A 22,994-nucleotide genomic window follows, 5' to 3' on the forward strand; every position below is an offset into this window, starting at 1 on the left:
AAGCAATTGGAATCTGCCTATGAAAGTCAGGCAAACCACAGGGTTTGAGATGTTAGGCTGGTTCAGGATGAGAAATACTCCGACAATTAAAAAAAGAGAAAAAGAAAATTCATCCCCACAGTAATAGAAACCAGCAGGACTAATATTTGAGTTCTGTTTAACATGGTCTAGGATTGAAAATCAAGCAAGCGACAAGTATAAAAACCTTCCAACAGTTCCCTTGATGTTCTGAACCCAAAATTTCACATTATCAAGAATCAAAAGTAAGTCTTACTTAGGAAAGAGCATTGCTTATTTTGGCAAAATCTTTTTTAAAAATTGTTAAAGGTTTGTTTCTTGTTTTATTTCTAACAGTTTTTGAATTCATCAGCAGTCTGCCATGAGGGCTAACATTCTGTATAGTGACATTTGTGGATCTAGGTACAAAGAGGCCCAGTTTCCTAAAGTCCTACTTCCAGTGAGTTGGACAAAGCAAATGTTACATAAGGATTCTTTAAACTATGGATAAAATATTCTGGAGGAATGTTCATAGTGTCTATATTTTTTGAGTCCATTCAATAAGAAAAATGTCTTTTATGGTATAAACAAGCTTAAAATTATTTTAAAATCTGGAATATCAGTAAATAATCAATGATGGTGATATGAAAGTCAGAGGTTGGATTATTCTGTTTGTGTTTAAAGTTTCTTCTGGTTTTTGAAGAAAGTTACTTTAATATTGTATTTCAGGTATCATAAAATTTCCTCAGATGTTATTACTTTAAAATGTTTATATTTATACATTAAAAAGATTAGAATATGGACAAAATTATGTCCATTAAACAGAACATTCCATGAAAAACTAGTACATAATTTTATCCTGGAAAAGAAAATTAATCCTTTTTCCTTTTGTTTGGGGACATTTTGAAATGCTAATATGAAGAACCCTGAAAAGAAGGTTCAAGGTAATTTAGTTCCTGAAATTATCAGCCCAGACCATAATGGACTTGAAAGAATCGTCCATATAAATAAAACATAAACATAAACACAACAGCTTATTACAGTGGACTACCAATGTAAATATTGACTAGAATTTACTAAAACTATTGGTTAAAAAAACGTTTAATGATCAGTACAACTTGCCATATTATTTTAGAAAGGCAAAGTTAAACTATATCATGCCTATCTAAGTTTTCTATCCAATTTGTGCCAGAATATAAAACAATTAATTTGTTAATAGGAAACTGAACCACCCATAGTCCATACCTTATACCAAAGGATTTCAGGTTCTCTGGTTGGTAGTAAAAAATCCTCTATGTCACGACATGAAATTTCCTTGCTTTTGCTAAGTTCAGCTTTTTCGAAATACTTCATCTTGGAATTATAGCAGAGTCCAGTGTCATTTTCACCCACTGTCAGTGAGATGGATACTTTCATACAGTAAGTGGAGTTTCTGTAACAAAGCAGAATACATATGGTGACCTGGTATGAACCAAAAGCAAGTGCTGCCAAGGCAGTGTATTTAATTTACTTGAAAGACAGAGAAGCAAAGACTTCATTGTTTAACTAATTTTATGGTATCTTGGCTTCTTCCACAGGGTTCTGTCTTGCTATCCAACTAAACAAGACTTGGTCTTATGAAGCTAAGAGTCTCACTCTGTCGCCAGGCTGGAGTGCAGTGATGTGATCTCGGCTCACTGCAACATTTGCCTTCCAGGTTCAAGCGATTCTACTGCCTCAGCCTCCCAGGTAGCTGGGACTACAGGCATGCGCCACCACACCCAGCTAATTTTTGTATTTTTAGTAGAGACAGGGTTTCATCATGTTGGCCAGGCTGGTCTCGATCTCTTGACCTTGTGATCCACCCACCTTGGCCTCCCAAAGTGCTGGGATTATATGCGTGAGCCACCGCGCCTGGCTGTGTATATTTGTTTTTATTTGCCAGAGAAAAAAAGTTTTGTTTTAGATTCAGGTTCAGTTTAAAAATGTTCAACAGATATTTTTGTACCTAGAAAAATTAAAAAAAGGAATATTTAGGTCAAGAATAAAGTCAAGCGTGGGCTTATGTTAAAATTGGCAAACTCAATAGAAGTAGAAAAGTGTAACTGGCCTATTAATCATCGTGAGGTACAGGAATAATGCTGCACACTCTTACAGTATTGGTTATCTTGGTAAGAAGAGTAGTTACCAAGTCTGGGCAAGATCACGTTCTTGGATAAAAGTATTGCAAAGTTACTATCTTTATTGACCCATATCTATTTGAGTTGGGTCCTGGAGTCCAGGTTGTCAGAGCGAAGCATTCTACTGTGTTACATAAGGACAACCCCATCCTGATAGATTCTACGGAATCAGGTCATTAAATAAGCATCTCTTTTTTTCTTGCTGGTACATAAATCATGTTTATAACTTGGAATAAATGAGGCTATAAATCCTGTGCAGAGATCTTTTGGAAGGGTTGGGACCAAATGAAGTTTTCGGGTAAATTGCTCTATTTCTACTTCCTTTCTACGTCTCAGGACAGTCAATGAACACTGATAATGTGTCAAGCATGGTGCTGGCTAATGGGAAGAAAAAGAGGAATAAAATATTGAATTCAAAGTTTGCTTTAGAACTCCCTATTTGGTAAATAAGTGCCCAACTGTTTATTCATGAATAAGAAAGAAACTTGGCCATCAAATTCCTGTATTTGAGCCTTACTGCTTACCATCTGTACAACCCTGGGCAATTCATTTAACTCCTTTGAGTCTCAGGTGGGGTGGAGAGACAGCACTTGTCTGAACTTTAAAAAGGATACTGGATAGAAATCTGCTTGGCCTGTCATAGTTGCTCAGTGATATTGGTTCCTCTTTGCATCTGTGCACAAGCACAACAACTACTAAGTCCTCCTCCTTATTCAACTAACGCTTTGACATTTAAGTAGCTCCCTTGTTTAGATTCTTGCTTTTGTTTAATGATAATATGACACAGTGAGAATGTCCAGAAAATAGCTACATAGGTTATTAGGCTTCATATCTGGTAACAAATAATATTTCCACAAAATTAGATGGTTCTTTATTGAATGTAGACATCTCTAGCTTCCTATAATACCTAGCCTGCAAGTAGACCTAAGATACTTAATGGGTGAAAATGATTAGTTATTAAAGAAAGTCAATCAGAAGTTTGATAAAAGTCCTAAGAGTGTGTGTTCAAAAATTTTGCTAGAATAAGGCATATTCCCTGTCCTCAGTTCCTCATAATCCAGGGAAAGAGAAAGACAAATAAACAGGTGAAATTCAATATGATAATTACTACAAAGAGATATGAACTACCACGGTGGTGTCAAAGAAACAAGAAGCCTCCATAAATGATGATACTTGAACTATCTTAGACATTTAATAAGAATTTGGCAATTTTAAGAAGGGTTATCTGAGGTAACAGTTTGCACAAAGCCTGGAAGGCATAAAACAACATTCTATGTTTAAAGAATTGCAAATAACATGGAATGGATGGAGTATAAGGTAATTATGATGGACTTGAGACTGGATAGATGCACAGAAGCAAGACTGAAAGTCACATAAGCCACAGAAGCAAGACTAAAAGTCACATAAGCCACTTCAAAAAGTTTAAACTTTATGTTGAGGAATGATGAAATTTGGATCTCGGAAAGGTTTTTCTGATTGTAATGAGAAAAATGGGTTTGACTGTAAGGAAGACTAAATGCAGTGAGAAAAATTAGAAAGCTACTGCATTCATTCAGAAACAAATGGCAGCCCCAGTGAAAGCGATGCACATTGAGACCGAAAGGAGGGATCATGTTCAAAATGTATTTAAGACATTGAATCAATATAACGGTGAGGAACCAAAGCAAAGAGAGGCATCCAAGATGATCAAGAATTTTTCTTAGTTGCATATATGAAAGGTAGAGTCAATCTTTCAGCATAAAAAACACTGATAAAAAACAGCTTTGAGAGAAAAGAGTGTGTTAAATTTTAGCTTGAGCTTCACACCCAAGTGAAAAAGATATCCCTCTTTGGCTTTGCCAGCAATACTGCTCATGCATTATTTATTAATTTTACTCCAGTACTGACTGGAGCATGCTCTTTCCAGGCTCATTGCAACAACATTTTTTTTTCAGAAAAAAATAATTACCCAAATTAACCTATTAACTTTTTTGGGCACATTCAAATATGTCTTAAGAAACACAGAATTTAAAACAAACAAACAAACAAAAAGCCTTTTTAAAGAAGTAAATCTGTGCATTATAATTTTGAAATTTCCATGTAAATCATTTAGGCACAAGAGTCTCAGGTTTCCTTTCTCCTCAAACTATTGATTACTTTTGTATGTCTGTTGCACTGTATCTCTTTGTATAGAATACCAGACATTCACATTCAGAGAGGAAGAGAGAGGCAGGGTCAAGTGAAGAGCAAGACTCCAAAGCACAACCTCATGGGCTCAGATTCAAGCTCAATTACTCACTATTTTTGAAAACTAGGGAAAGTTACTTGACTCCTTTGGCTTCCATATCCTTATTAGGATAAGGAGAAAATAATACTAAAGACTCCATAGGCTGCTGTGGGAAGCAAACAATAAAACACATAAAGAGCTTAGGACATTGCCTGTTTTACAGTGAACCCTGAGTAAGTCTTAGCTCTTATTATCAGCACTGCATCCTTCATTCCCACTTCCTTTATATTTCCATTTTTGCAGTACAGTCACAGTGTTTGTTTAACAGGTAAATTAGAAAATACTACCATGATGAGGCCTTCAGTTCTTTGGTGTCTATTAGTGTGAAGCTTAAAAATCCAGATAAGTCCTTATACTTTTCATTTGAAATATATGAGTGGGTTGAAAAAGAATGACTCAAGTTGAAGTAAATATGGACTCCCTACCACAGCCATGACCTGTTTCTCTTCTTTAAATACAACTGTCCCCTACTCTTCAGAAAGTGGCTCCATATGAGCATCACTTAGGTATTCTTATTTTCCCAACTTTTATTCTTCAGCTCTGTGAGATGAGTGCTGATTTACAACTGTCTGGTAATGTCTAGAACTCCACACTTCCCAGGATGGCACTACTTTCAAATTACTTTCAATGTTTAATGCTTGTTTAGTTTCTGTTCATCAAAAGGCGATTTAAAAAGCTAAAAATAAAGCAGTATCCAATGAATGCTATAGTCCTATTTACTGAGAAGAGCTAACAGGAAGCAAGCAACTTGTGACACATTAATAAACACACGATACCCCGAGGGGAATTTACACACTCTCAAAGCAAAAAGCGCATTCCACCATCATCAAACTTGTGACATGACTGCTATGGTTCTCTGCTGTCAGGGAAATAACACGAAATGGGGTAAATGGGATAAAGAGAATGCTCCTATAGGACTTATGGTAAAACCATTAGCACATATTTACTCAGCTTTTATTGTGTATAACAGATGGCTTCCGTCTAGGCAAAACTCAAATCATAATTGCTGGTTTCAATGTTTATAAAATGGCTAGAGAGACAGGACATGCATGCAGGCAGAGAAAGCAGAGTTATTTATAACTGAGAGTCAATACTCCACTATCCTTTCTAGTGAAGAAATAATATTAGCATAGACTTTTAAAAAAAGATCTAGTTGTCTCTGAGAAGGGTGACACTGTGGTCCACACGAGGTACACACACAATGTATTGTAGAAACAACTAACATACAATTACTTCTTTCAATGTCTTAACGTTACAGTAAAGGAACCCAATGCTGAAAGAAGTCAATGAATATTTTGAATTCTATTATCTAATTAGTGGTAGAAATGGAGTTAAAACTCACATCTCCTAACTTCTAATTCACTGATCTCTTCTATATGCTAGGGGAAGTAATTGGTGCTGGGTTAGCACTCACAGAGTCTATATACCTATAGATGATATAGATATATAGATATAGATATAGATATTCCATTGTATAAAACAAAAGAAAGTTACCTACCCTTAGTCCTTGGTGTTACTTTTCTTCAGGACTTTAATGACCCAAGTTTTTAAAAAATCCATGATCTAACTTGATTTTTTTGAAAATGTAGGTCCTTGAAGTCCCCCAAATCTAATAAAGGATATAAGGGAGCAAGCGACCTAAAATATTATGGTTTCTTCATATTTTTCTACTATATAAAAGCACTGACTTCTGAATCACGGGCTTTGCGTCCTGCCTTACAAAGAAGAAAAAATGTCTGATTCAGTGAAAATATCGGGAATTCCCAAATATTTCTGAACACAATGAAGACATGAATATATGACACAAAATTAAATTTAAAATAATTACTTTCATACAGATTCCAGAAGTCAGTACAGCACTGTGAACTTCTCTACAGGTTTCTCAGCACTGTGGTACTTTGAAATAGAAAACAATTCAGAATTGATATGTAAGGGAGCCATCAGAGTTTTTCGTTTGTTTGTTTGTTTGTTTTTGGAGATGGGGTTTCACTGTTGTTGCTCAGGCTGGAGTGCAATGGTGCGACCTCAGCTCACTGCAACCTCTGCCTCCCGGGATAAAGCAATTCTCCTGCTTCAGCCTCCAGAGTAGCTGGGATTACAGGCATATGCCACCAAGCCAGACTAATTTTTGTATTTTTAGCAGAGACAGAGTTTCACCCCATTGGCCAGGCTGGTCTCGAACTCCCTAACCTCAGGTGATCCACCCGCCTCAGCCTCCCAGTGTGCTGGGATTACAGGCATGAGCGACTGTGCTTGGCTGCTATCAGAGATTTTAAAATTTATTTTTAAAAGTATGACTACATTGCATAACTACAGATCAAAGTGCAGAAATTTGGGTAGTGCAGGCAGAAGGTAAAAAAGGAAAATATGTGTGGAAAGGGAAATGTTGCATATAACTGAGTGGCTGATAAAGGATATTAAAAACCATGTTATGTGTAGTATAGCACAGTTTTAATTATTCTGTAATCACAACCCGTATACATGATAATGTGGAGTGTTTGGTGTGTCTCTTTTACTTTAGAAGAATTACCAGTGACATGATTGTAAAATATATCCTCTAATAATATCACTAAACACGTGACCCGTATATTCTGCTAATTCTCAAGTCCCTAAAGGAAATACCATTTTCATAATATTTGGCAATCTTTTCCTACTTCATGAAGTAGTATTTAAGAAAGCCAGGGATTTGATTAACGTTTTTAAAGGACTGAGTTGTTCTATGCCTCTGTGTTTTATATGGTCTACTCTAACATTCATTGGTCATTTCTCAAGTCATGATCTTTACTTTTTGTAAAAAGAAGGCACATAATATTTTTCAAGTGTCATAAGCCTTTTGGCACTGAAAGGCAGCACAGAGTGACAGCAGATCTAAAGGTCCAGTTACTACAAACCTAAGCAGAAGTGAACTGGAAGGCAGCTCCTCAACCAGAATTTGACCATCATGTCTAATCATTAGTTGTAAACATAGAGAGTTAGGAATCAAAACGTGTCAAGGTTAGATTGTAGAAGGATCATCCTAGAGTTTGCTAAGCCTTAAATATACTTTGAAAATTTATTTCTAATCTTAAAACCTTCCAATTTTTTCCTTTTTTATTGTTCTGTCAGTCTTTATGGCGATGCCTGAAGCTGTGCATGTGGCCGTCTTATATCTTATCTTACTTAAACACACTATGCCTGTAGCTACTGACACTAAATGAGAGATTTGTTGGGATTAGTTTTTCTTTTCAGAAGAGCTCTGGAGGACCTATTGATTTAACCATGGTTGAAATCAGCCCTTGGTGAAAAGATTAGCATGAGACCATCGAGTAGATGCTTAAACCTAAAAATGCCAGTTTACTGCCTTCTCATTTGAAGTTCTTTTTTAAACATTTTATTTAACTGGTGAATTGAACTCCACCTACAGCCTTTTGTGAACCATAAATTTAAGATAATTATCTTCTCTTTTTTGGTAGAAAGTGATAAATATAATTTTACTATTTTTATTTATTTATTTATTTATTTATTTTTATTGCATTTTAGGTTTTGGGGTACACGTGAAAAACATGCAAGATTGTTGCATAGGTGCACACGTGGCAGTGTGATTTGCTGCCTTCCTCCCCCTCACCCACATGTGGCGTTTCTCCCCATGCTATCTCTCCCCAACTCCCCACCCCCCGCTGTCCCCCCTCAACAGATCCCAGTGTATAGCGCTCCCCTCCACATGTCCATGTGTTCCCATTGTTCAACACCCGTCCATGAGTGAGAACATGCGATGCTTGATTCTGTGTTCTTGTGTCAGTTTGCTGAGAATGATGGTTTCCAGGTTCATCCATGTCCCTACAAAGGACACGAACTCATCGTTTTTGATGGCTGCATAATATTCCATGGTGTATATGTGTCACATTTTTCCTGTCCAGTCTATCATCGATGGGCATTTGGGTTGGTTCCAGGTCTTTGCTATTGTAAACTGTGCTGCAATGAACATTCATGTGCATGTGTCCTTATAGTAGAACAATTTATAATCCTTTGGATATATACCCAGTAATGGGATTGCTGGGTCAAATGCAATTTCTATTTCTAGGCCCTTGAGGAATCGCCACACTGTCTTCCACAATGGTTGAACTAATTTACACTCCCACCAACAGTGTAAAAGTGTTCCTATTTCTCCACATCCTCTCTAGCATCTGTTGTCTCCAGATTTTTTAATGATTGCCGTTCTAACTGGTGTGAGATGGTATCTCAATGTAGTTTTGATTTGCATTTCTCTAATGACCAGTGATGATGAGCATTTTTTCATATGCTTGTTGGCCTCATGTATGTCTTCTTTTGTAAAGTATCTGTTCATATCCTTTGCCCATTTTTGAATGGGCTTGTTTGTTTTTTTCTTGTAAATCTTTTTTAGTTCGTTGCAAATTCTGGATATCAGCCCTTTGTCAGATGGGTAGGCTGCAAAAATTTTTTCCCATTCTGTTGGTTGCTGATTCACTCTATTGACTGTTTATTTCGCCGTGCAGAAGCTGTGGAGTTTGATTAAGTCCCATTTGTCTATTTTGGCTTTTGTTGCCAATGCTTTTGGTGTTTTGGTCATGAAGTCCTTGCCTATGCCTATGTCCTGAATGGTTTTGCCTAGATTTTCTTCTAGGGTTTTTATGGTGTTAGGTCTTATGTTTAAGTCTTTAATTCATCTGGAGTTAATTTTAGTGTAAGGTGTCAGGAAGGGGTCCAGTTTCTGCTTTCTGCATATGGCTAGCCAGTTTTCCCAACACCACTTATTAAACAGGGAATCCTTTCCCCATTGCTTGTTTTTATCAGGTTTGTCAAAGATCAGATGGTTGTAGATATGTTGTGTTGCCTCCGACACCTCTGTTCTGTTCCATTGGTCTATATCTCTGTTTTGATACCAGTACCATGCTGTTTTGATTACTGTAGCCTTGTAGTATAGTTTGATGTCCGGTAGTGTGATGCCTCCCGCTTTGTTCTTTTTGCTTAGAATTGACTTGGCTATGCGGGCTCTCTTTTGGTTCCATATGAAGTTTAAGGTGGTTTTTTCCAGTTCTGTGAAGAAGGTCATTGGTAGCTTGATGGGGATAGCGTTGAATCTGTAAATTACTTTGGGCAGTATGGCCATTTTCACGATATTGATTCTTCCTAACCATGAACATGGAATGTTTCTCCATCTGTTTGTGTCCTCTCTTATTTCGTTGAGCAGTGGTTTGTAGTAAAATTAGGAACATAAAGGACCTAATTTTACTATTTTTATTTTTCTAACCTCTTATTCCTGGAATATTAGAGTTGAGAAGGCCTAGGCATGTAAAATTCTAGTCCAGTTATTACTCTGAGTTATTCTTGGGCAAGAACGCTTTCAAACTTCACCTCTGTAGATTCCAAGAGTAAGGGAAAAGATAGGAGGGAGAAGGAAAAACCATGTCACTGAGGGAAATTGAGGCCGAGGACATGGGTTCAAGATTACACACATTACAAATAATTTCTTCAAGCCCTATGGCTGATTTCTTCAATCTTTATCCATTTTAACCATTTTATTTTTTTCACAACAATCACAATTTTTAATTATATTACTAATCCTCATTTTGCTACATCCACTATTAATATATATGCTTCCTGTAATATGTAAAACAAGGAAGTAAGCTGTATGCTGTTTGAATTCTTAGAGGCATATTTTTTTAAGTGAGCTAAAATTCACATAACACAAAATTAACCATTAACTATTTTAAAGTTTATAATTAAGTGGCATTTAATACATTGATAACGTTTTGGAACACTCACCTCTATCTAGTTCTAAGACTAGGAAAGCTAGCATCCATTAGCAATTACTCTTCTTTCCTGTCTCCCTGCAATAACTGGAAACCACTCATCTGCTTTCTATCTCTATGGATCTGCTTATTCTGGATATTTCACATAAATGTAATCATGTAAATGTAGCCTTTTGTATCTGGCTTCTTTTACTTAGCATGTTTTCAAGGTTCTCTATGCTGTAGTACGCATCAGGACTTCATTCCTTTTTTCAGCTGAATATTAGCCCATTGTATGAATATATCACATTCCATTTATCCAATCACAAGCTTATTGGACATTTGGGTTTACTTTTACATTTAGGCTATTGTGAATAATGCTGCTATGAACATGCATGTACAAATATTTAAGTCCCTGCTTTTAATTCTTTTGGGTATATATCTAGAATTTGAATTGCTGAGTCATATGGTTTAACTTTTTGAGGAACCAGGAATATATATATATATATATTTAATCTCCTAAAGTCTTTCTCCTTTTCTGAACATTCCAATTTCCGTTGACACATGGATAGCAATTCATTACAGGAATTTGTTCACTGATGACCTGTTGAGGCTAAGGACTTCAAAGGCCTAATGATCCCCTTAAGCACCAAGTACAGTACCAGGCATTTAGGAGGTACTCACAGTATTTAACATATTAAATAAATGAATGAACTATTAGCTACAAAGTTCTGACTACTTTTTTTTTCTCTTAAGCTTTCTAAACAACTCCCACCTAAACCCAACCATACTAGTTTTTTGCCCCTTTTCATTTTCTGGGGTTTTGAAATAACACATATTTAATTTTATTTTTCTTTCTTTTCTTTTCTTTTTTTTTCTTTCAGACAGAGTCTTGCTCTGTTGCCCAGGCTGGAGTGTAGTGGCATGGTTTCAGCTCACTGCAACCTCCACCTCCTGGGTTCAAGCAATTCTCAAGCCTTGGCCTCCTAAGTAACTGAGACTACAGGCACCCACCACCATGTCCAGCTAATTTTTGTATTTTCAGTAGACACGGGGTTTCACCATGTTGATCAGGCTGGTCTTGAACTCCTAACCTCAACTGATCCACCCACCTTAGCCTCCCAAAGTGCTGGCATTACAGGCATGAGCCACTGCGCCCGGCCTGAAATAACTCATATTCCTTGATAGCATTTAAGGCAAACAGATGTGTCTTCCATGCCCAGTAAAGAATTAAAACAGAGTTGTAAAGATACTCTGCACTGAATAGCTACACAAAATCACCCGATGATCTCCTTATTTCATCCTACACACAACAGGCCTTCTTCTAACCATAGTTGACATTCTTGATGTGAAAGGCAAGGGATAGGGAAGATAAATGTATGAGTCACATTTGGGTAAGTTGCACATCACTTTTTGTTCTCCCAGCTTTACAAAGGCAGCTTTTTCTAAGGTGGTCATAATATTTACCAAAGCTCATGATCAGAGTTTCATATAAAAAGTGACATATTTGAACTCAGCACATTTAGGACTTGGTCTATATTCTGCAGAAACAGACAGAACAGAACAGATTATCTGCATCTGGAAAAAACAAGATATTCTTCATCTATAAAAGGTCTAGAGAGAACAAATATGCAAGCCAGAAGTGCTCACCGAAGAAGAAAATCACAGGCACTTCCCTCAAATTATATGTCCATAGCACCTGCTTGATACTCTAATTTGAAGGCAGCACATGAGATTTTACTTGACTTTCTTCACCACTTCCTAATTTCATATTTTTCAACTCTTTCATCCCCTTTTCAACTCCTCTTCCCCTGTCATGGTTTGAGACAATTTCATTCTATGTATATGTAGCATTTCATCCCTTAAACTTCCAATTCAAAAAGAATGTTGTTTCATAAGAACAAAATAAAACAAAAACACTAAGCCCAGCAATGACTGTGCAATGTAATATAGAACTAAATATATGATATCATTTATTAAAGAAGTGATTATAACTATCACTTATTGAGCATTTAAAATTCATTCACAGCTGGGCAGAGTGGCTCACACCTATAATAATAGCACGTTGGGTGGCTGAGGTGGGTCAATCGCTTGAGCCCAGGAGTTTAAGACCAGCATGGGCAACATGGCGAAACTCCACTTCTACAAAAAATGGAAAAATTAGCTGGGCATGGTGGTGTGTGCCTGTACTCCCAGAAACTCAGGAGGCTGAGGTAGGAGGACCACCTGAGCCTGGGAAGTAGAGGTTGCAGTGAGGCAAGATCACACCATTGCACTCCAGCATGGGTGACGGAGTGAGACCCTGTTTCAAAAAAAAAAAATCATTCACACGGTCAACACATTTACTGAGCAATGGCTATATGCCTACCCTGGTTGGAATAAAGCAGTGAATAAGCAGAGTACTTGATTTTATGGAGTTTATATCCTACTGAGAGGCAAACTGGGGAAGAAGAAAACATTGTATAGAAAGTTTTACCTTTCAATACCACCTCACACACACTGGGATGGCTATTATCAAAAGATAAAAAGTGTGTTGGGAGGTGGACAACAAGTGTTGGGAGGTGGACAACAAGTATTGGCAAGGAGTGGATAAATTAGAATTCCAGCGTGTCACTGGAAGGATGTAAATTGGTGCAGCTACTGCAGAACACAGTTTGGCAACTCCTCAAAATGTTAAATATAGAATATCCAACAATACATCTCCTAGGTGATAAAAGGGACTCAAACAGATAGTTGTACACCAATATTCACAGCAGCATTACTCGCAGTAGCCAAAAAGTGGAAACAATTCAAATGTCCATCAACTAATGAAAAGATTAAAAAGTGTGGTCTATATATATAATAGGAATGCTATTCAGACTTAAAAAGAAATGACATTCTGATACCTGATACAACATAGAGGAAACCTGAGAACATTAGGTTAAGTGAAATCAGTCAGTCACAAAAGGATAAATATTGTATGATTAACTTAATTTGAGGTCCCTAGGATAAGTAAATTCATAGACACAGAAAGTAGAGTAGAGGTTACCAGGAGGTGGTGGGAGGAAGGAATGGGAAGCTAGTGTTTCATGGGTAAAGAATTTCTATTTTGGATGATGGAAAATTTCTGAAATAGATAGTGGTGATGGTTGCACAACACTCTGAATGTAATTACTGACACTAATTTTATACTTAAAAATGATTCAAATGGTAGATAGTGTGATATTATACCACAATTTAAAAAATAGAATGGTACACTTTAAATAGGTGAATTACATGATAAATGAATTATATTTCACTTAAGCCATCATTTAAAAAATATTTATATGCATTATCTCATTTCATTGCCCTCTATGTAATCTCATTTAATCCTCTCGGTTTAAATTCAATTTCTATGTTGTGTCTCCTTTATTTATATCTCCAGATCTGAACTCTAGATTTATATATTCAAATGTCTATTTATTATGCCTTTTTGAAGTCTTAAAAAGTTACTTCATTTATTTGTGACATACCCTACACCATCTACACAATTGCTCAAGCAAAATAGCTGAAAGTCCTTTGAAACATCATGGGCTTACCCCAATGTAACTAGCATGAGTTGAATGAGGGGGTGCCATAAACTCAATAGTTAAGATAGATAATACTTCAATGCAACATTTAAAAATTAAATGAATGCAAAAATAATCCACAAGAACAATAAATCTCATAATTTTTTTCACATATTCAGTTTTATACTTATAGTTATCTGCTCAGTTATCACTAATCTTTTCTTTGTCTTCTTTATATTGGTATATATTTTCTCCTCCATTACAGTGTAAGTGTCATGCAAGAGAGAGTCTTATCTGCCTTGTTTACCACTTTATCCCATCCAAACATAGTTTCTCAGTTTCCTAGCTGCTCCTCACAAATAGCTTTGGTGATTTCTTTTTTTTTTTTTTTTTTTGAGATCGAGTCTCACTGTCACCAGGCTGGAGTACAATGGCAAGATCTCAGCTCATGGCAACCTCTGCCTCCTGGGTTCAAGCAATTCTCTTGCCTCAACCTCCCAAGTAGCTGGAACTACAGGTGCACGCCACCACTCCCAGCTAATTTTTGTATTTTTAGTAGATACAGGGTTTCACCACATTGGCCAGGATGATCTCGAGCTCTTGGCCTTGTGATCCAGCCGCCTTAGCCTCCCAAAGTGCTGGGATTACAGGCGTGAGCCACCGCGCCCAGCCTGGTGATTAATTTTTACAAGAAGGGATCTATCCTTTCAGTTTCTGGGTTCTGGTAACACCACTTCCTTATTCTCATTGTCCCTTCATATATAGGGGTGATAGTGGTTTCCTAATGTCACTAACCTCTGGGTCATTTCAGCTCTTCTAGCATATTGATATCCTGTTTCCCATGTTAAATTTCTTCTACTGAACTATCTAGAACAAATTTGCTTTAACTGACTAGGTTCTGGCCAATATAGTAGCTTAGGGAACAAAGGTCTGTTTAATCCACATTACATATAAATTCCTAAACATCCCCCTTGAGGTAAAAGAAAAAGGTAAGCAAATTATGTAGTTGTATATTTGCAAATATTACAATTAACAGTGTTTAAACACGGTAAATGTAATAAGGTACTTTTCCAGCTTCCTTTCTATGACTAAAGCCTCTTATTTATGGATCTAAAACCAAAAACAGGAAAAAAAGAAAAAAAGCGGAATTAAACTGTGAATTACTTGAATTTAAAAGCAGAGTTAGGTTTTGGGGGGAGGGAACTTCCTTATTCTATATGATTTAGAAACGTTTCACAGTTGGCTTCCTTTCTATTCCTTTATGTATAATTTTAATATCAGTTCAAGTCCATGTAATTCTTAGATATTTTTAGCTGGAATGGAAAGCCATTAATCTGTATTACGCACTATTCATTAAAATAACGAATGGTTTGAATACCAACAACCTAATAACTTTACTCGGCAATAACCGGTCATTTTTGAAAAAAGAAAATGGCCTAATGATTTGTATTTTTTATAAACCTAAACATGTTCAGAATATGACATTATTTTAAGGATTCATGTCAACAAAGACAATGCAGAAATAAAACACTTTACATTTCAGTTGTCAGAATGTAATACCATAGAGTTATGTTAGAGGGATGATTTAAAGTGTGAGAAATAAAACACAAGTTAGTCTAATCTTTAACCATATGTGACAATGAATATAAGAAGAAGAGGATATTGCCGAACACGGTGGCTCATGTCTGTAATCCCAGTACTTTGGGAGGCCAAGGCGGGTGGATCACAAGGTCAGGAGTTTGAGACCAGCCTGGCCAACATGGTGAAACCCTGTCTCTACTAAAAATACAAAAAGTTAGCCGGGTGTGGTGGTGCATGCTTGTAGTCCCAGCTACTCAGGAGGCTGAGGCAGGAAAATTGCTTGAACCCAGGAGGCGGAGGTTGCAGTGAGCTGAGATAGCGCCACTGCATTCCAGCCTGGGTGACAGAGCAAGACTCCATCTCAAAAAAAAAAGAAGGTTATTTTCACAAGGACAGGAATTTATTAGCAAGTTGTGTGTCTGTGAATAAGGAACATCTTTCTTGAATTTCAGCACCAGATCATGAAACTCTAAGGATACTTAATCTCATAGAGTTATTGTGAGAGGTAAATAGCATCCTGGCGTGAATGTATTTTGCAGTGGACAAACTGCTGCACAGTAGGTATTATTTCTGTTACTATTATTTGCAGTAATGGATTAGCCACTCAGATTATGGTCAACTTCACTACAGTTCTTGCAACTTCTCGGGCTCAATGTTGGTGTACACACCCTTCATTATTCCAAATATATCAGCACTGGCTAAATAGGAAATTTATATCAAGGTCACCACTTTTTAAAAAGCTTAATCTGCTTTCCAGCAGCACCTAATAAAAGAGATAAATCACATAACTCTTCCTATTTAATCTCCTTATCCTACTGTGAATGCAGCTCTCTTCCTTTTTCTGTTCTCCAGATTCAACTTCTTCGGTTTTATAGAAAAATTCAGTATGAATATAACACCTTTTCTGTGAGTGAAGTCGCAGACATTTGAAATGCAGTTAATCTTGTCTCATAGTATTGCCAGAAAGAGCTGCAGTTGACACAGAGGCATAAAGTTGAAGGCATCCCTAGATGCAGCAGTACAGAGATAAATAAATAAATAAAACAGCAATGAGGGCTTATCTGTTATTAGCTCTGCTCTCTTTTCTTGGTTTTAGATGGATGAAACACCAAGGGGATTCTAGAACTAGATAGTTAAATATTTGTAGATGTCAACAGCTGTGTACATGGAACAGACATTTTGAAATTCATTATTTTCAGAAGTACGGGTCATATGAAAAACACTTATACCTAGCCAGAGGGGAGGTGGAATAATTACACTGGAGACTTTGCAACAGTCAGCTGTCAAAACTCCTTTTCTGTCAATACTCTAAGATTATTTCTCTTGTTCTTCTCACAGGAAACAACTGTAACAAAAAATTGAAAATGGCTATACTGTATCATTGATTTCCACTTACAATATCTGCCTCTTCCTTAAATGTACATTACGATAATAGCAAGAAAATAGAGACAGAATGTGTATGTATTATTGAAGTTTAACCCAATTACATTCAGTCTTATCTGAATGTAAAGTTTTCCTAAATTATTCTTCATATGCACATGAAGAATATCTTAATGATTAACTGGACATAATTTTCTTGAGTGCTTTCGTAAAGCTTCAATTTATGCAACAGCATTGTAATCATTTCCACTCTCAAAACCCTTCTGTTCACTAGTCTATTAAATACAACTGCAATTGACTACCTTGATGGCTAATTTGCAAAAGCTATTACAATGCTTCTGCCTTTCTTTTACTAATATGGATTTATTTGTAATCAAAATTATATGAAGTATTGCTGTACAATTTGACTTTTTAGTTACTGATGTCATTATTTACCATTTATTATGTCTATAATGTACAAAGCACATATAAGGTGAGTATGTCTATATATATATATATACACACACACACACATATATATACATATATATGTGTGTGTATGTGTGTGTGTGTGCATTTGTAACAGAGTGTCACTCTGTCACCCAGGCTGGTGTGCAGTGGCACAATCATGGCTCACTGCAGCCTCAACCTTCTGGGTTCAAGTGATTCTCCTGCCTCAGCCTCCTGAATAGCTGAGACTGCAGGCATGTGCCACCACATCCGGATAAGTTTTTTTATTTTCTGTGGAGATGGTGTCTCTCCATGTTGCCCAGGCTGTTCTTGAACTCCTGGGCTCAAGAGACCCTCCTGCCTCAGTGTCCTGAGTAGCTGGGACTACAGGTGCATGCCAGTCTATCCAGCTAAGTTTTATTTTTTAATTTTATTTTTTGTAGAGATGAGGTCTCTCCATGTTTCCCAGGCTGGTCTCTAACTCCAGGGATCCAGTGATCCTCCTACCTCAGCCTCCCAAAGTTCTGGGATTATATGTATGTGCTACCTCACCCAGCCAAGTCATTAATTTGAAAAGTAGCTTTTGGGTATGTTACTTTTTCATTTATCATATAAAAGTGTCCATGAAATCTTATGTCATTTCCTAAAATTCCAAAATTACATTATTGATAACATCATAATTTATATTACATTTACCTGGTCTATTATTGCAGTATTGGGAGATTTTACATAAAGCTATTTTTCTGTATGCATGTGTGTGTCCTCTATTTCAACCTGTAACTTACTTCTTTCTCAACACTAATAAAAATGTTTCAGCATAGTCTAAGCTACTCTCTCTACATTTTCAACACAGACTCATTTAGTTTTCTACTATGTTGTAATTTTTCTCCACTATTTCTCAGAAAATGTTATTACTAAGGTTATCAAAACCCTACTTTTCAACAGTTACATGGTTTCAATAGTTTCAATGGCAATTTACATATTTAATGCTATTTTTATCAAACTACAAATGTCATTTTTCACAGAATTAGAAAAACTATTCTAAAATCCATATGGAACCAAAACAGAGCCTGGATAGCAAAAGCAATCCTAAGCAAAAAGAATAAAGCCAGAGTCATCATACTACCTGACTTTGAACTATACCACAAGGCTACAGTAACCAAAATAGCATGTATTGGCACAAAAAGAGACACATAGGCAGATGGAATAGAACAGAAAATTCAGAAATAATGCTGTACACCTACAACAATCTGATCTTTGATGGGGCTAACAAAAGCAATGGGAAAGGACTTCCTATTCAATAAATGGTGCTGGGTAACTGGCGAGCCATATGCAGAATAATCAAACTGGATGCCTACCTTTTACCATACACAAAAATTAACCCAAGATGGATTAAAGATTTAAATGTAAGACATCAAACTATGAAAATTCTAGAAGAAAACCTAGGAAACAGCCTTTTCAACATGGGCATTGGCAAATACTTTTTGGCAAAGTTTTGATAAGCAATTGCAACAAAACCAAAAATTGACAAGTGGGACCTAATTAAAGAGCTTCTGCACAGCAACATAAACTATCAACAGAGTAAAGAGACAACCTAGAGAATGGGAGAAAATGTTCACAATTATGCATTTGATGAAAGTCTAATAATATTCAGACTCTATAAGGAATATAATTCAACAAGCAAAAAACAAATAACCTTATTAAACATGGTCAAAGGACATGAACAGACACTTCTCAAAAGAAGACATGCGAGCAACCAACAAACATATGAACAAATGCTCATCATCACTAATTATCGGAGAAATGCAAATCAAAGCCACAATGAAATACCACCTCACACCAGTCAGAATGGCTTTATTAAAAAGTCAACAAAAAAAGAAAAAAGAAAAAGAAAAAGAAAAACAGACGTTGGTGAGGCTCTGGAGAAAAGGGAACACTTACATACTTTTGGTGGGAATGTAAATTAATTCAGCTGCTGTGGAAAGCAGCTTGGAGATTTCTCAAAGAATGTAAAACAGAGCTACCATTCAATCCAGGAATATCATTATTTGGTATATACCCATAGGAAAATGAAACATTCTAGCAAAAAGACACATGCTCTTATATGTTCATCATCATGCTAGTCACAACAGCAAAGACACGGAATCAACTTAGGTGCCTATCAATGGTGGATTTCAATAATGAAAATGAGTAGGTATGCACCATGGAATACTATGCAGCCACAAAAAAAATGAAATCATGTCATTTGTAGCAACATGGATGCAGCTAGAGGCCAATATCCTAAGCAAACTAATGGAGAAACAGAAAATCAAATACCAAATATTCTCATTTATAAGTGGGAAGAAAATATTGAACACACATGGACATAAACATGGGAACAACAGACACTGAGGATGGAAAGAGAAGGAGAGGATGTGGTTTGAAAAACTACTTATTGAATACTATGCTCACTTACTTGGGTGATGGGATCCATACCCCAAATCTTAGTATCACACAATATACCCATGTAATAAATCTGCACATGTACTCCCTGTATCTAAGCTTATTTTTTTAAAAAGTACATTTAGGGCTGGACACGGTGGCTCATGTTTGTAATCCCAGCACTTTGGGAGGCTGAGGCAGGCAGATCACCTGTTTGAGGTCAGGAGCTTGAGAACAGCCTGGCCATTATGGTGACACCCCATCTCTACTAAAAAAACAAAAATTAGCCAGGCATAGTTGCGGGTACCTGTAATTCCAGTTACTTAGGAGGCTGAGGCAGGAGAATCACTTGAAACTGGAAGACAAATGTTGCAGTGAGCCAAGACTGCATCACTGCACTCCTGCCTGTGTGACAGAGTAAGACTCCATCTCAAAAGCAAACAAACAAATGAAAAGTACATTTAGATAGGAGAAATAAATCCCAGTGATCTACTGCACTATAGGGTGACTATAATTAAAAATAATTTATTGTTTATTTTCAAATAGCTAGAAGAGCAGATTTTGAATGGTCCCAACACAGGAAATGATAAATGTTTGAGGTGATGGATATGCTAATTACCATGATTTGATCATTGTACATTGTATACATGTCTTTAAATATCACACTATACCTCATAAATATGAATAATTATGTGTCAAATAAAAATAATAATACAAGGAAAAAAGAGAAAAAGAAAATACAAAAATACAGCCTTTTATTTTAGTCTTAACTTGCAATTCTATTATTGTGAGGTTGAGCATCTCTTCATACATGTAAATGTTATTTATATTTCTTTATGAATTTTTATTTTGACCTAATTTTCCTCCTGAGATATTTTTCTCATTTTTATTAATTTGTAGGAAGTGATTGAGGTCCAATCCTAGACTGGGAAATACTGAGATAATATTTGAAACTAGGTAGATTAGAGCACTGGTTACGGGCAATCAAAAGAAAGGATCATAAAAATAATTTAGGACAAGAAGTAAACATCTCCTTTTAGGAACAGGGAAACACTTTTGAGAACAAGCACTTTTGAGTATCCTTTGAAGACTTATGGCTAGGGGAAAAAAAAATAACTGACTAAAGTTGAAGGATCCTAATGACCCATGGGTGTCAAAGAATCAGGAGAAGCAAGACTTGTGGAAAAGTGTAATATTTATTTAAAATACCACCACCACCAATAACAACAGTAACAATCAAAAAAAAATCTGCGTGTCCTAATGGCAACAAAAGAAGCTGGTCTTGAACTATGAAATTAAGTAAGCCATGTCATCTCGCTATCTTAGCACTTCAAAAATGTATCTTCTATTGCTGTTCTAAGAAAAAAAAAAAAGCCATTATCTGAGTATTAACTAAGCAGATAAAACCACTGCAGAAACAATACACAGATAAACATTCACACTAATGTAAAACAGAGAAAAACTGTAATTTTACACTATAAAAGGAAATTTATGAAAACATTTTTCTGCTTCTTATTCACTTGTAACTTTTATTGTTTTGTTTTTAAAATAAATTTTATACTTAAATAAGCAATTGAAAAGTTGGAAAGACACCATGAATCACAAATTTTTAAAACTCTAAATAAAAAAGGACAAACAATAACATATACAACACGAGCTAGCCACACTCAGGAGAAAGAGGGAATAAAAAAGACCACATGACAAGGAGTCCAAGGTAGGGAGAATTTCTGAAATGACCAGCCTATAAAAAGCTATGATCAATGATATAATGCTTCAAGAGATACTCTACATCTTCTCTGAATTAGGGTCTGGAACTTTCTCACTGTCCACCTTCTCCAGATATGGTTTTGCTGTGTCCCTACCCAAATCTTGAATTGTAATAATCCCCTCGAGTTGTAATAATCTCCAAGTGTCAAGGGTGGGGCCAGGTGGAGATAATTGAATCATTGGGTCAGTTTCTCCCACACTACCTGGTTCCCTCCAACTCCTCATAAACAATCCCAGCCTCCCAGATCATGGCAAACTCTACTGTTTATATGGTCATCAATGTAGTAGTGGGCCCCGTCTGTGCAGCCTGGGCTTTGGGGAGTGGTTCAAACCCCATGCTGGGCTGTCCTGCCAGTGCCCCATTTCCTGCGAGAATCAAAGGGAGTGGCCCTCTGTCCTCAGGAGGTATGCTACCAAATGCGTGGCCCAGTCCAGTAGAATGCAGGCACCTGTTCAAGCAGGTATGTTTAGCTTTTTTTTTAAGTACCTCAGGTCTCAGGCCCTTAACTCTCCCCTAGCTTCCACATGGTTCCCTCATTTTGAACATGCAGCAGCAGCTTCTGCCACTCTATCCATCAGTTGATTCTGCAACAATACTTTCAGCAACACACAACCTACTCGTGCTCCAAGCTACGGCCACAGGGTTCTGCACAAGGTTTAAGCAGTAAAGAAGAGGCCTTAAGGACTCAGAAAGCTGTTCTCATTAATCTCACTGGAGTCAGAATTTTGCGTAGCTTCAAGCAGCTCTGATATCTCAGGATGGTTTGGCCCAGAAAAGATTTGATAAAGCCTTCCTCAGCAGAGGTACCAGCTGTCTTCTGCTTTTCAATACCAGCAGTGGCAACAGAAGATAGAACAGTTGAGATTCTTGCAGCAGCCAGTGGCTGCAGCAACACTAGCAACAAACAGCTCAGCTACCTCCAAGTAGTGATCGTATAGCAAGACAGTCAAAAGGCAAAATGAAGAGAGGCATATCAACCACTCTAAAATTCTGAGTTTCGCTCTATGTTTTCTCTCTTTAAACACACACACACACACACACACACACACACACACACACAGAGAGAGAGAGAGAGAGAGAGAGAAAGAGAGAGGGGCTGGGCATGGTGGCTCACACATTCAATGCCAGCATTTTGGGAGCCCAAGATGGGAGGATCACTTGACCCCAGGAGTTGGAAACCAGCCTGGGCAACATAGGGAGACCCTGACTCTACAAAAAATCAAAAAACAGAAACAAAAACAAACAACTTAGCTGCACATGGTGGCACATAACTGTGGTCCCACTACTCAAGAACCTTAGGTGGGAGGATTGCTTGAGCCTGAGAGGTGGAGGCTGCAGGGAGCCATGATTGTACCACTGCACTCCAGCCTGGGGGACAAAGCAAGACCTTGTCTAAAAAACAAAACAAAACCCAGAAACACACACACAAGCATTGAGTCAAAGTATTTCTGAGTTTTTCCTTCATTTTTGTCTTTTTGAATTGTGTCAATAGCTTACTTTGCTAGGTATACAAACATATAAAATATATTAAAAATAGCAGAGTATTTGCATATAACTTACATATATCCTCCAGTGTATTTTAATCATCTCTAGATTACTTATAATACCTAACACAATATAAATCGTATGTCAATAGTTGTTACACTGTATTGTTTCATGAATTATAACAAGAAAAAAGACTGCATATGTTCAGTGCAAACATAATCACCCTTTTTATTAATATTTTCCATATGCAGT

At 36.8% G+C, this 22,994-nt stretch overlaps 1 protein-coding gene across 2 annotated transcripts in view; it reads right to left on the minus strand.

Annotated features, from left to right (window-relative positions):
* Nucleotides 1-22,994, minus strand: part of IL1RAPL1 (interleukin 1 receptor accessory protein like 1) — a 1,316,763-nt gene that overhangs the window by 531,358 nt on the left and 762,411 nt on the right. For both annotated transcript variants that reach the window (XM_012448862.2, XM_012448863.2), the window contains exon 4: nucleotides 1,243-1,429. In XM_012448862.2, the coding sequence (XP_012304285.1) occupies nucleotides 1,243-1,429 (187 nt within the window). The remainder of the gene's footprint in view (nucleotides 1-1,242; nucleotides 1,430-22,994) is intronic.

Source organism: Aotus nancymaae, unplaced genomic scaffold (genome assembly GCF_030222135.1).
Source record: "Aotus nancymaae isolate 86718 unplaced genomic scaffold, 86718_ANA_hifiasm-v0.15.2.pri h1tg000058l, whole genome shotgun sequence".
NCBI classification, from domain to species: domain Eukaryota; kingdom Metazoa; phylum Chordata; class Mammalia; order Primates; family Aotidae; genus Aotus; species Aotus nancymaae.